General features: G+C 40.2%; 1 protein-coding gene across 1 annotated transcript in view; it reads left to right on the forward strand.

The window, feature by feature from the left end:
* Positions 1 to 12,450, forward strand: part of Asxl3 (ASXL transcriptional regulator 3) — a 110,651-nt gene that overhangs the window by 28,405 nt on the left and 69,796 nt on the right. Inside the window, exons 4-5 of the mRNA XM_052741635.1 lie at positions 3,824 to 3,941; positions 4,928 to 5,047. Coding sequence (XP_052597595.1) covers positions 3,824 to 3,941; positions 4,928 to 5,047 — 238 coding nt within the window. The remainder of the gene's footprint in view (positions 1 to 3,823; positions 3,942 to 4,927; positions 5,048 to 12,450) is intronic.

The raw sequence follows: 12,450 nt of genomic DNA on the forward strand, positions 1-12,450 counted from the left end.
TTTATAAACAGAAAAACAGACCTAAAAAATTAGATTTGAGTCAGACATGGTTAGCAGGAGGATTGCAGGTCCGAGGCCAGACTGAAAAATGTGGTCACACCTTGTATCAAAATATAATTTACAGAAGACTGAAATGTGGCTCAGTGTTAGAGTGCTTGCATAGAGTATGCAAGGCCCTGGGTTTAATCTCAGAACTTACAGAAATCAGCGAATAAGGATTAGATTTGGTGAAGCAGCTTCTGGCCTCCCTGGGGGTGTGTGGGCCCTTGTTTACTTCAGTCTCTTCCTCTGTTCTCCTCTTTCCTCTCCATACCACCCATGCTCAGTCGCTTCCTCTGCTTTCCTCTGCCCTCTCCATACCACCCATGCTCAGCCTTTTCCTCTGCTCTCCTGTTCCCTCTCCATACCTCCAGTGCTCAGCCTCTTCCTCTGCTCTCCTCTGCCCTCTCCATACCACCCATGCTCAGTCTCTTCCTCTGCTCTCCTCTGCCCTCTCCATACCATCCATGCTCAGTCTCTTCCTCTGCTCTCCTCTTCCCTCTCCATACCACCCATGCTCAGTCTCTTCCTCTGCTCTCCTCTGCCCTCTCCATACCACCCATGCTCAGTCTCTTCCTCTGCTCTCCTCTGCCCTCTCCATACTTCCAGTGCTCTTCAGAGAACTGTGAAGAATTGACATGCAGGAAGTTGGAGTTGCTGGCCTGAGCATAACTGCCTCTTTACCAAAGAACAGTCTGTTTTTTCGTGAAGGAAAGGCACATTGTGCCACCAAGTGTCCACGTGCTTAGTAGGCAGGAAGCATGTCTAAATACCCTTACTTAGAGACATCTGGGCTATCTGATGACCCAATGGAAACAGCATTGTATTGTCTTCTATTAATGTTATGTTGTCCATGTAGGGTGCCCAGTGTCCATCATTATGTTGTGTGTGTAGGGTGTGTCCAGTGTCCATCATTATGTTGTGTGTGTAGGTATCCAGTGTCCATCATTATGTTGTGTGTGTAGGTATCCAGTGTCCATCATTATGTTGTGTGTGTAGGTATCCAGTGTCCATCATTATGTTGTGTGTGTAGGTATCCAGTGTCCATCATTATGTTGTGTGTGTAGATATCCAGTGTCCATCATTATGTTGTGTGTGTAGATATCCAGTGTCCATCATTATGTTGTGTGTGTAGGGTGCCCAGTGTCCATCATCAAATACACTCTTCTTCCTGGGAAGAGATAGACTCCTCTGGACAGCTGCTGATGGAGTCTAAAGAGATGTATTGTAGTTTGTGGCATCAGGACTCCCCTTTACAATCTGATGCCATAGGAAACAGACATGACCCCTTTTTTGTTTTCTGACCTCTGAGTGTTTCTTAGAATTAAATAGTGTGTGTGTGTGTGTGTGTGTGTGTGTGTGTGTGTGTGTGTTTTCAGGGGCATGTACCTGTATGTATGCATATTAAGGCCAAGGGAGGATGCTAGGTGTCTTCCTCTATCTTCCTCTGTTATCTGTTTTGTTTTTTTTTTTCCTTTACAATAGGTCTCTACCACACAACAATGGTGTGTGACTTTGTCTGGCTTTTACATGGGTGTTGAGGATTCAAACTCAGGTCTTTACACTTGCATGACAAATATTCCTAGTCACTGAACTATCTCTGCAGCCCCAATACTTGTTTTGCAAGGGCATAGCAAAGAACCATGCCTGGTTCTCATATACTTTAAACAATTTTGTTTATGTAATATGTATGTAGTTTGTATTGCCTACAGCACTCAGTGGGGCATTTCATTACTTTTTAAAATAGTGTTTTGGAAGGAATTATTCAAACTTACATGTTTATGAAATGTCATTTGGATGGACTCCATGTTTGCATTTCTTTATCCTACCTGATAATAATTCACAGCAGCCATGGTTTTTATTCTTGCATTCCATCTGCCATGGTTTCTATCCAATTGTTAAATCTTTGGTTGTTAGAGGCCTCTCAGCTCTAGAAACTAAAGGTGAAAGTTTTTATGTATTTTTATTATTACTGATCACGAATTAGAAAAGAAGCATGGTATCTTTGACTTTCTGTACAGGTCTAGGCCATTAGTTAGTTAATTTCTTTTATAGTTAATCAACACTTTCCATAATATAATCCCCTGACATCACGTGCTCACATGGAGAGGGTATTTTTAGAGGACTAATATTTCGCCAGGAGGAGTTGAAGTTGGTGATACCTGGACACGTGGAGATTCATTGCTATATTTACGGGCTGCCTTTACTCTCCTGTGTCGATTTACACAGTAGGTGAAGAAGACCTCAGCTGTAATTGGAAGCACTGATTTGCCTAATTCTCTTGTATTGTTAGGTTAATACCTACAGAGTGCTTTGAGTTCTTTTATAAAAGACGAGAAAGATTTATGCAAGTATGTTACACAATTTATGCCCAATTACATACACAGCTTGAAGAAAGAGTAAATTCTTAAATACTTTATAGCACATGTGGCCTCATTAAATATATTACTGACAGCAGGCTAAGATGAGATGGACGGCATAATGAGTCTTTGTATCTCAGGTTCCTCAACAGTGCCTGGGACTTCACAAAAACTCCCTAAATATAAGAATCCCAGGGTGTTATCTCTAGCAAATATATCATTTATAATAAATTCTCCAACTCTTCCATCTGTCATGTGGCTTTAAATCTCATCTGAATTTGCCTCTAAGTATTGTTTAATTTTTCATTTCTGTAACTATGTGATTGCTAAATCTTATGGTCAACGAGTGAAACATACAACTCATACCCTGTGTAAATAAGAGCACATTATTTTTGACAGTCAAGAAATATACAGTCAAGGCAGTATTTCAGAAGATTGTGACAACTGTTGGTCAAAGCACATTAATCATATAACTGAGACGTGTTAAAATTAGTAGAAATTGCACAGAAACCAGGAACAAAAAGGTTTGAGAACAGTCTGTGGCCAGCCTTTTAACCTTTTGAGGAATTTCAGCATTCCTACGGCTTTAGCTTTTAATGGCTTTTCCTGTTTCGTGTGCTTAAAACCCTTTTTATTACAGGTAATTTTCTGCATAAAGCGATTTGCTAGATAAAACTGTATTTCAAAACTTTCAAATGCCTTTTATTATATTATCATCACTATGGCGGACTCATTTATGAAACACAAAGCATTCCCATTTTGAAGAGATTTATTCTCCTATCTATTTTTTCTTGGATTTGCCCAAACCCTGTCATGTTCGTGTTCTGAAGGTTAATGCCAAAGTCAAGCAGACAGAAGCCAAGGGCTGCAAGCTTTCCAAGATTAGGACTGATTCCCTTCACAGAAATAAATGATTCCTGCCATGTTCGGTGATTTTGTGCAGCGCTCCCCACGGCTGAGTGAATGCATCAATACAGTAGTTCTTACATGCCGTACATACTGATGACACCCGGTGTTAACTGATTGACTGAGCAGCGCACAGGAGACAGAGCACCTGCGAGAGAAGTGCAGACACATATATTTTTATCCTGGTTTTGAAACATTTATTTTACATTTATTTTACTTGGGAGCCCTAGTATCAAGTTCCACCGGCTTTCAAGCCACACTGCTAAGGTAGAATAAGCCGTTCCGTGGTGTTTTGTTATCAGAATTAGACCGAAAATGGCCTCAGGCTTAAACCCCTTTGCCAAAGCTCAATTTTATGCTTTTGAGGGAAAATGGACAAAGGTGATTACCAAGAATCCTGACAAGTCAGGGGCTCTGTGGGATTGGAGATAGTCATGAGCAAGTGGATCATGTAATTCAATAACCAGAAATCACTGTGGATACGTTTTTATGTTATATTTTATTATCGTGTTTTATAGGCTTTGAGGCAGCAGCAGAAAAGAAGAAATGGAGTCTCAATGATGGTGAACAAGACTGTTCCTCGTGTTGTTTTGACACCATTAAAGGTGTCTGATGAGCAGTCGGATTCGCCTTCAGGTAAAGAGCTAAAATATTGTATGCTTGGCCAGTTCCTTCCCGGAGGAGGCTTCCTCATGGAGAAGGATGGCTTGATTTTTTTTTTTTAATTGAAAAGATACTTTCATGTGAGGTTCAGTTTTATACATATGTCCATATATCTATAATGTGCATCTGTATTATAGATGTGTAACTATCTTCGACTCTCTCAGTAATTTAAAACTGTAGAGTGTTTCCCAATTGTCATGTTTTAAAGGCACCAGCCTCTTCATCAAGTGACTTAATTTGCTAATGTCAGTAGGTATGATAGATGGATCCTGATGCTGGTGGGTTTGCTGTCCTTGCATTAGCTTTCTCTTGAACGTTGAACTTGAGTTCTGGACCACATGCTGGTGTGCAACACCATGGAAAGTAGTTTTTCTCTCGAGTGTGAATTTGATTTTCAGCAAAGCCTAGAATCCTTTGAGTGTCTGTGTTCTCGAGACATCCCTGTCACCTCTGTGAAGCCCTGACCTGCTCTTCTAATTTGCCTCCTGTCACTTTATCAGCTGTGAACTGTTGAATTCATTATGGATTAGTGTTTGCATTTTCTGTTCCTGCTTCAGTATAATGCTGGTGATTAAGGTCTGGTCCTTCCTTTTCTTCCATTTCCTTCTTCCTTCATCCTTCTCTCTGTCTGATATCGTCTCTAAATGGCATGGTAGTGTTGGAGCTTATTCATGTGTTTTTACAAAGATCCAACTCTTTCATTTAAAAGCTGTTTGATCAGTAAATGCATGTCAAACTCTGCTATTAGGCCATCTGCTCTTGCTTTTTGTCCAGGTTGATTGATTTATTGGCCTTTTCTCTTTATATCCAATAGGGGAATCAGATTGTGGCTAAGGTAGTATATTAACTCAGGAAAAGAAAAAGGAGATTATATCTGTGGTTCTTAAAACAATTTTAGATGTTTCTTGTCAAGGACAGGGAGAGAAAGATAATGGCATAATAACTATTTCCTTTTTTAGGATCCGAGTCTAAAAATGGGGAAGCAGACAGTTCAGATAAAGAAATGAAACATGGGCAAAAATCTCCCACTGGAAAACAAACAAGTCAGCACTTAAAACGCTTAAAAAAGTCTGGTTTAGGTGAGTACCAGTTCACATTTCAGAGATGTATGTCTTTTAAAAAAACAGATTTTTTTTCTTTAGTGCTTAAACAAGAAAACTGAAAATATCCTTCATTCATCTAAACAAAAAGAAATGCTAAATTGGGAAGCATTGTAGTTTCAGTTGAGTCTCAAGCTTGTAACAAAATATAATGTTATTGGATAAAGCAGAGGGTAAAGATAGCAAAATTAATGTGAAATGTGTATTCAAGTAATTACCTCTGTATCCAGGATTCTGTCTAGCATGCAGTATTGTATTGTGGCCTCCCTTTATTAGGATATTCTAGACTCTGGGTAAATGAGGCTCTTTGGAAGGATGTATTGAGTTGGAGAATGTGTTGTCATGGGGTCTGCTGCAGTAGGGTTGCCCCGCCTTGGTTTTTGTTTGAGATGCTTGAAATATTCAGTAGTATCTGTCTACAAAACAGAAATGGTATACAATTCCTGAGAGGTGTGGGGGACACTGTCCAATGATCTTGCTATTAACAGTGGATTTTGTTCTGGATGCTTGCTTTTGCTTTAGTAAGGATCTGTAAGGAGTGTACTGAAGTATGAGAATTAAGACAAACATGAGTGTTTCCTGAGCTGACACCTGTAACTAACCCCCCACACACCTTGTTGAGGGACCTGGGCCCACTGACTTCACCTTTGAATAGACACAGTGATGATATAACCTAGAGCATTAGAATATTTGAGAGCTGAGTGTAGTGCTTAAATATCTCAGTGTATGATAAAGTGCCTTCCACAAAACGCTAAGGACCTGAGTTCAGATCCCCAGAGGCTACCTGAGGTCTACTCATGGTCTTGCATGTCTGTAACCCTAGCACTAATGGGGAGTTGAGATAGAGACAGGCATGTCACAAGCATGCTGGTCATCCAGTCTAGCCAATCAATGAGCAGCAGCATGTTCAGTGATAAAGTGAAGAGCAATTGAAGAAGGCATTGCTTCTTCATGTACATGCACACACGTGCATGTATACCCATATAATGTGTGAGGGTGTGTGTGTGTGTGTGTGTGTGTGTGTGTGTGTGTGTGTGTGCGCGCGCGCGTGCGCACAATCCATGTCACCCCATGTTGCCACAACTCCCTCATACTCACAGGGATATTGGATATGGTGGTCAGTAAAAACCATGAACTTACTGACCTGAACTTTTTTTTACTCTGCCTGCCACATGCTTGGAAATGTAGTACTCTTTTTTTATTTATTTATTTTATTTTTATTTTTGGTAAATTTCAGCCAGATCTTAACTAGTTGTTGACTGGTTTGATAGTTTTATTTATTGCCTACTGTATGCTAGAAAATTTACTAAATCTGGGACACACTTTCACTAAAAAGCATTGGGATAGGACTGGTAAATCCTTAGATAAAAGATTTGTGGGAAAGGAGTAGCAGTTTTTAGTTTAATTCTTTAATATGGCATGGTTATTTATTTTCTATTGTTTCTGTGGCTTTTATAGCTATTTCCTACAACCCCAGTGTGTCTCTGTGTGTTGGGTAATCATCATATAGACACACACACTAATATGTTTTTCTGGTCTGAGTGTTTTAAGTAATTCCTAAAATGGGAAATTCTGAATGACACATACAGAATGATATCTGAGCCACATGTACACTCACGTGTATTAGTTCTTTCTCTGGACAAGCCCAGGTCTGATTTAAAGATCAGTGACATTTAATTAAAAGGAGTGTGCTATCCGTGCAGGGTGGCACACCTCTGTAATCCTAGCACTTGGGAGTTCAAGGCCAGGAATTCAAGTCCAAGTGAAAACCTAACCAGCCATGGCTCCATAGCAAGACTGTCTCCCAAAACAAAAATGAAGCTGGGTTGAGTGGTGAATGACTTTGATTCCCATACTCAGGAAGCAGAGGCAAGTAGATCTTTGTGAGTTCGAGGCCAGCCAGGGATCCATAGTGCATAGTAAGATATTATCTCGAAATTAATTAGTTGATTACTAATCCACTACAACTTCAGCAAAATGAATGACATACAAGAACAGTATCTAGGATGATCATCCTTGGCATGCCTGGCTTGGGTCATGCTGTGTTATCAGAAGCCCCAGGTCTTGGATCTTTTCCATTGGAATCTTGTGTGTTATGGTCATCACCTTGAGGTCCATACTGAAGTAGAGAGAATAAGAATTGCTTTGGGGTTTATTGTCTTATTGTTATTGTTCTACTTTGAGGGTCAACTGAAAGGCAGGGTGACAGGCAGCTTCTCTAGATAATCATGCACACCACAGGCCATCTCACATGTTGTGAGTAGTTTCTTAGATGATTTTGCTGCATGCAAGGACAAAATAGGAGGAATAATGATGCTGTTTTCTAGGAGGGATGCAGAGAATCATAGTCCGTGGTTAAGGAACTGGTTGGCCAGATGTGTCAGCCTTTTAAGACTGGGACAGGGAATTGTCCTCTACAAAGTTTACACTTAAGAACTGCATTCATAATATTTTAATTGACGTTATGATTTCATGTTGAGCTCCATTCAAAGCTATCCTGTGCCTGTTGGTTGGACTCATCTGGTTAACGTTTGATATAATTTGTCACATTTAATTCTTTAGCTGTATACAGTAAAATGATTTCCATTTTCAGTAAAGAAAAAAGTCTGAGCTCCAGAAGGTTAAGAAGGTTTCGTCACAGCTAAGATCCAGGCTAAGGCATGCGCATCTGCAATTCTACCATTCATCTTAGGCAGACTTGGAATGGCAGAGCTACCCTGCATCCAATGGCTGCAGTTTTGACTGGGGAGCCACCTCAGTCTGTATCAGTTGAAGTGTCTGCCTAAGTGTTAAAGTACAGGCACTCTAGTTGCACATGGAAAAAGAGGTAGCACTTTTAAGATCTCTTGGCAAACACTGTATAAAGCAAAAGAAGGAAGTGTTGAGATTTAAAATAAGTCTAAAGTAGAAACAGCCTGTGATCACCGGGAAGCAACTGTGACTGCTGAAGCTAGCAAGCCACTGAACAGAGGGGCTTAGTTTGTGCAAATGAAGTTGGCAGTGCTCACTAACATTCTAATAGACACCAACAGTATAAATGAAAAATGAGAAGAAGGAGAGGAAAGAACCCCCAGGCTGACCATCTTCAGACAAACCACCTCGTCCAGCTTTTTAAATTATCTAAAATATTTTTATTGTATTTAATTGTTGGGTGGTGGTGGGTGGGTGCACACAAGCTATGGTATGTATGTGGAGGTCAGAGGACAACTTCTGGTAGTTGGTTCTCTTCTACCATGCAGTTCCTAGGGGTTGGCCTCAGGTCTTCAGGACTGATGACAAACATCCTGTCCTGCTGAGTCATGTTCCCGGCCCAGATAGTGATTTTTAAAATGTTCTGTTAGAGTCAGGATATTTGGTATTCTTCTTGTCATGGTGCTGTTGGGTCTGCTAGAATAGAGATTGTTCTGCCCTTCCTCGTCATCCTCCCACACCTTTTGTGTCCCTTCCGTTTGGTAGCTGCTGAGAGAATATTGGACAAATGAGGGAGAGAATATGTCAATTGAATGTGCTAGTGAGTCAGTCAAGATAAATAAGGAGTACATTTTCAATGACTTCTGTCTCCCTGGATGACACTGTGTCTTTAGGGAAGAGCATTCTAAATGAACGCATGTATAAATACAGAATCAGAAAGAAGGAATGCCCCCCGCCCACCCAAGCCAGATGGGGGGTACCACCCTCATCTGTTTCTCCCACCTGACTTAGATACACTTTAGTGTCAGAACTGCTTTGAACTTACTTTACCTTCTTTCAGAATGGTTAGCAGTCCTTATGTGCTGATATTATTCTAAATTAGAACATACACCATAAGTTTCTTCTAATTTCAATTAGCAAGGCTAAAAGCAGTCAAAAGGAGACTTCATGGTATAAGCCTAAATTTTCATTTTCATGGTAAGATTCCCCTAGCAGGATAAAAAGTCACTTCTAATTATCCCACATGCACTGACTCACCCTCCACCCACGTATGCACAGCCTTCCTCAGGACTGACAGCATGGATTGTAGCGGTCCATCACTATTGCTGCCGGTGAACCTGGATCAGTGGTCACTGTCACCTCGATAGCTGGCTTGACATTCTCTTTGGGTGCCCCAAGATGGGATCACATTCATCTACCAGTGTCGTGTTCTGTGGGATATTTCAGCTGGCTTAACTATCTTCTGCGCTGTTTCTTCCCCCTTCTTCTTTCATGTTTCGTGATTTCACATATCTTCCCCCACCCCAGCTAAAATATAAGTGACTTAAATTCAGGGTCACTGACCTAAACCAGTTGTTAATTGTGCCTTCTACCCAGTCACACAGTAGGAGCTTAAAAGTGCTTGTTAAACAAGCCCAAGCTTTTAATGGATGTCTCTGAGGGAGTTTTAATAATGTCCTCACTGAACCCAACTTCTGGGATTCCTTCCAACATTAATTTTTTTGTTTAATCTTTTTGTAATACAGAATTAAAATTCTGCTGGTTTTAAAGAATGTTCCATATTTGAAAAATAAATTCATGCAGAAAAATAAAAATGAAAATTGGATAATAATTCTGTATGTCATTCAAAATATCCTCGTTGTTTCTTAAAAGTTGTTTGGCATTGCTTAATATTATCTGTTTTTCCAGAGATTATATATACCAGGACTCTGTTTTAACTAAAATACTAAGTTTTCTTAAAGTGGGGATAAATAAGAAACAGAAGAATTTTTTTTTTTTATTGAAAATAAATTTCTTTCATACATTGTATCTTGATTATGGTTTTCCTTCCTCCAACTCCTCCAAGATTTTCCCCACCTCCTCTCCCATCCAGATCCACACCCTTTCTGTCTCTACTTAGAAAACAAACAGACATTTAAAGAATAATGCTAAAATAAAATAAAGCAAAAACTAATTGGAATAAGACAAAACAAAAAGAGAACAACCAGAAGGAAAAGATCCAAAGAACAAGCTGAAGATGCATACATAGACACAGAGACACACATGTTCTTACACACAGGAATCCCCCACAAACACAAAGACGGATGCCATAGTGTATATGCAAGTCAGGTTGATTAAAAAAAAAATTGCCCTGTCAGAACTTGAGGAGCCCAAGAACCTGCTGGTAAATTTGGTTTGTGTTGGCCATCTACTGAAAGGCCAACAGTGGCCTTAATACCCTCTCTATTGGAGAGAACTGAATTTCCCATTTTTGAGTGATTATCAATTGGACATATCTTAAAAAAAAGAGAGGGGATGGGGAACGCGTGAAAATGGAAACACTGTTAAACACTGCCTTCAGATCTGTCTATAGCTCTCCAGAGTTACTAAAACTGTGAAAACAACCTGAGCCTTGAAGATGGTTGAGCAGATAAAGATGCCTGTTGTCAAGCCTGTTTGAGGGTCTCTTGACATGGGGTATACTAGAATTGATTGTGAACTCTTACTTGTTTGGGCCTTTCCTCTTGTTTGCCTGGGGTGTGTGTGTGTGTGTGTGTGTGTGTGTGTGTGTGTGTGTGTGTGTGTGTGTGTGTGTGTGTTTCTTCCCTCTTCCTTGGTGCATTTGACACCTTACTTGTGCATGTTGCCATCAGAAACTGAGTCTTTAAGCCAGCACACTCCTCCTGATCCACAAATGCATGTGCCCAAGTGGGATGTGACCACAGAACTCTCTGAGCACACTAAGCAAGGGACTAATTACCAGGGCCGTGGCTGGACACGTGCCCCCGATTTTTATCACAAAATGGAGCCTCTAGTGTGTAGTGCTGAGCCTTTCTGTGGCTTCTCCTGTCTTCTCTGCCTGCCTCTGCTGCCACAGGCCTCCAGGCAAAGTGTCTGGGAATTTGACACTAAGAGGACTTCATGCTTTTCCGTCTGTGGGCACTGTAGGGAGATGTGCAGTGCCAGCTTTAATGAGATAAGACAATCATATATAATTGGATTGTTCTTAAGCCAATTAAGAATACATGTGTGAGGATAATTAAAATGGAATTAAACGTTCTCTATAAGAGCGAATTTAGTTAAGCCGTTCTGTCTTTTTGTCAGAATTATAAAACATAGCTTTGCTTAGGTGGACATTTTGAGCATACATCTTTATTTGGTTTAGTCATAAATGACTGTGTGCCACTCGGGGGAGAGGGTGGTGGTAGTGGTTCTCCTTGTCTTCTTCCTTCTTCCCTTTCCCCTCCCTTCCTCCTCATTCCTCCTCATCTTCCTCCTCCTCACCTTTCATTAAGAGAGTTTCGGATAACGATAAAGTTACCTACACTACATTAAGTAAATTATTAAGCTATTTATATTTTGCTTACTGTATGTGAGAGAAAGCCTACTGGTTACTTTTTATGTGTAACTTTTTCTATCTTAAAATTAACTTCGGAAATGTATAAACTTAAAGTAGTTTTAGGGCTTGGGGATTTGGCTGAGTAGATAAAGTATTTCCTGTACCAGCCTGAGGACTTGAGTTTGATCTCTAACGCTCATGTACAAAGCTGTCCATGAAGGCATACACTTATAATCCCATTTCCAGAAGGATCTGTGGGGCTCACTGTCATGTAGCCTAGCCAGTTGCTGATACTCTAGCATCAGTGAAAGACTGTCCCCCAAATACGAGGTGGAGAGCAATTGAGAAAGACATCCCATGTCAACACTAGTTTCCCCACAAATGTGCATACATGTGAATGTGTAGCCTCATATATGCCTACCCCCTCCCACACATGAATATGTGCATACAATAAAATCAGTTTATCTTTATTCAGCAATATTGTCAAAAATTCACAATGCTGTATTGTTCATTAAAAAATCTGCTTTTAATTATATCTGCCCATTAAATCAGTCCTGTGTCTAGAACTGTGTCCATGTTTTTCATTACTGTTTGTGATTATACAGTTTCTTCTCAGGAATTTCTAATTTTGTTAGCTTAATTTAAAAAAGTACAGCCTTTTAATATTGATAGCTATCATTATTCTTTTCTACCACATGGATCTCCGCTCCTTTGTTGAGTTTTTATTCAGTGCTCATTTTATTAAATTCATGATTTGAGCTCTTAACTCTTGAATGTTCAAACTTTCTCCCCTCCCACACTGAAATGGGCAATTTAATTTTAAAATCAATTAGCACAGCATTCTATAAATGCTGGCATTATTTTTCCCCAACTTCTGAGAAACATGTACTAGATGTGGGGGGCTCGAAGGGTTGCTGGCCTTCTGTTGTGAAGCTTAAAGTAAACCTTTTCCATTGGAGAAAGCACTGGGGGTTTATGTCAGTGCTACAGTATTTATGGAGACTCACTGGTCAGTTGTGGTGGATTTCCTTGCTAGCCCTCGAGTGACAGTGCAGTGCCTGCCTCTGATAGCTTAGTGCGGTTCACTGGCTTCAGTTTATTGCATGAGTATAGGTGTTGATTTATGAAAGCATTCTGTGTGTTTAAAGTTACT

Source organism: Peromyscus californicus, unplaced genomic scaffold (assembly GCF_007827085.1).
Source record: "Peromyscus californicus insignis strain IS unplaced genomic scaffold, ASM782708v3 Scaffold_17__1_contigs__length_78620276, whole genome shotgun sequence".
Taxonomy (NCBI): Eukaryota; Metazoa; Chordata; class Mammalia; order Rodentia; family Cricetidae; genus Peromyscus; species Peromyscus californicus.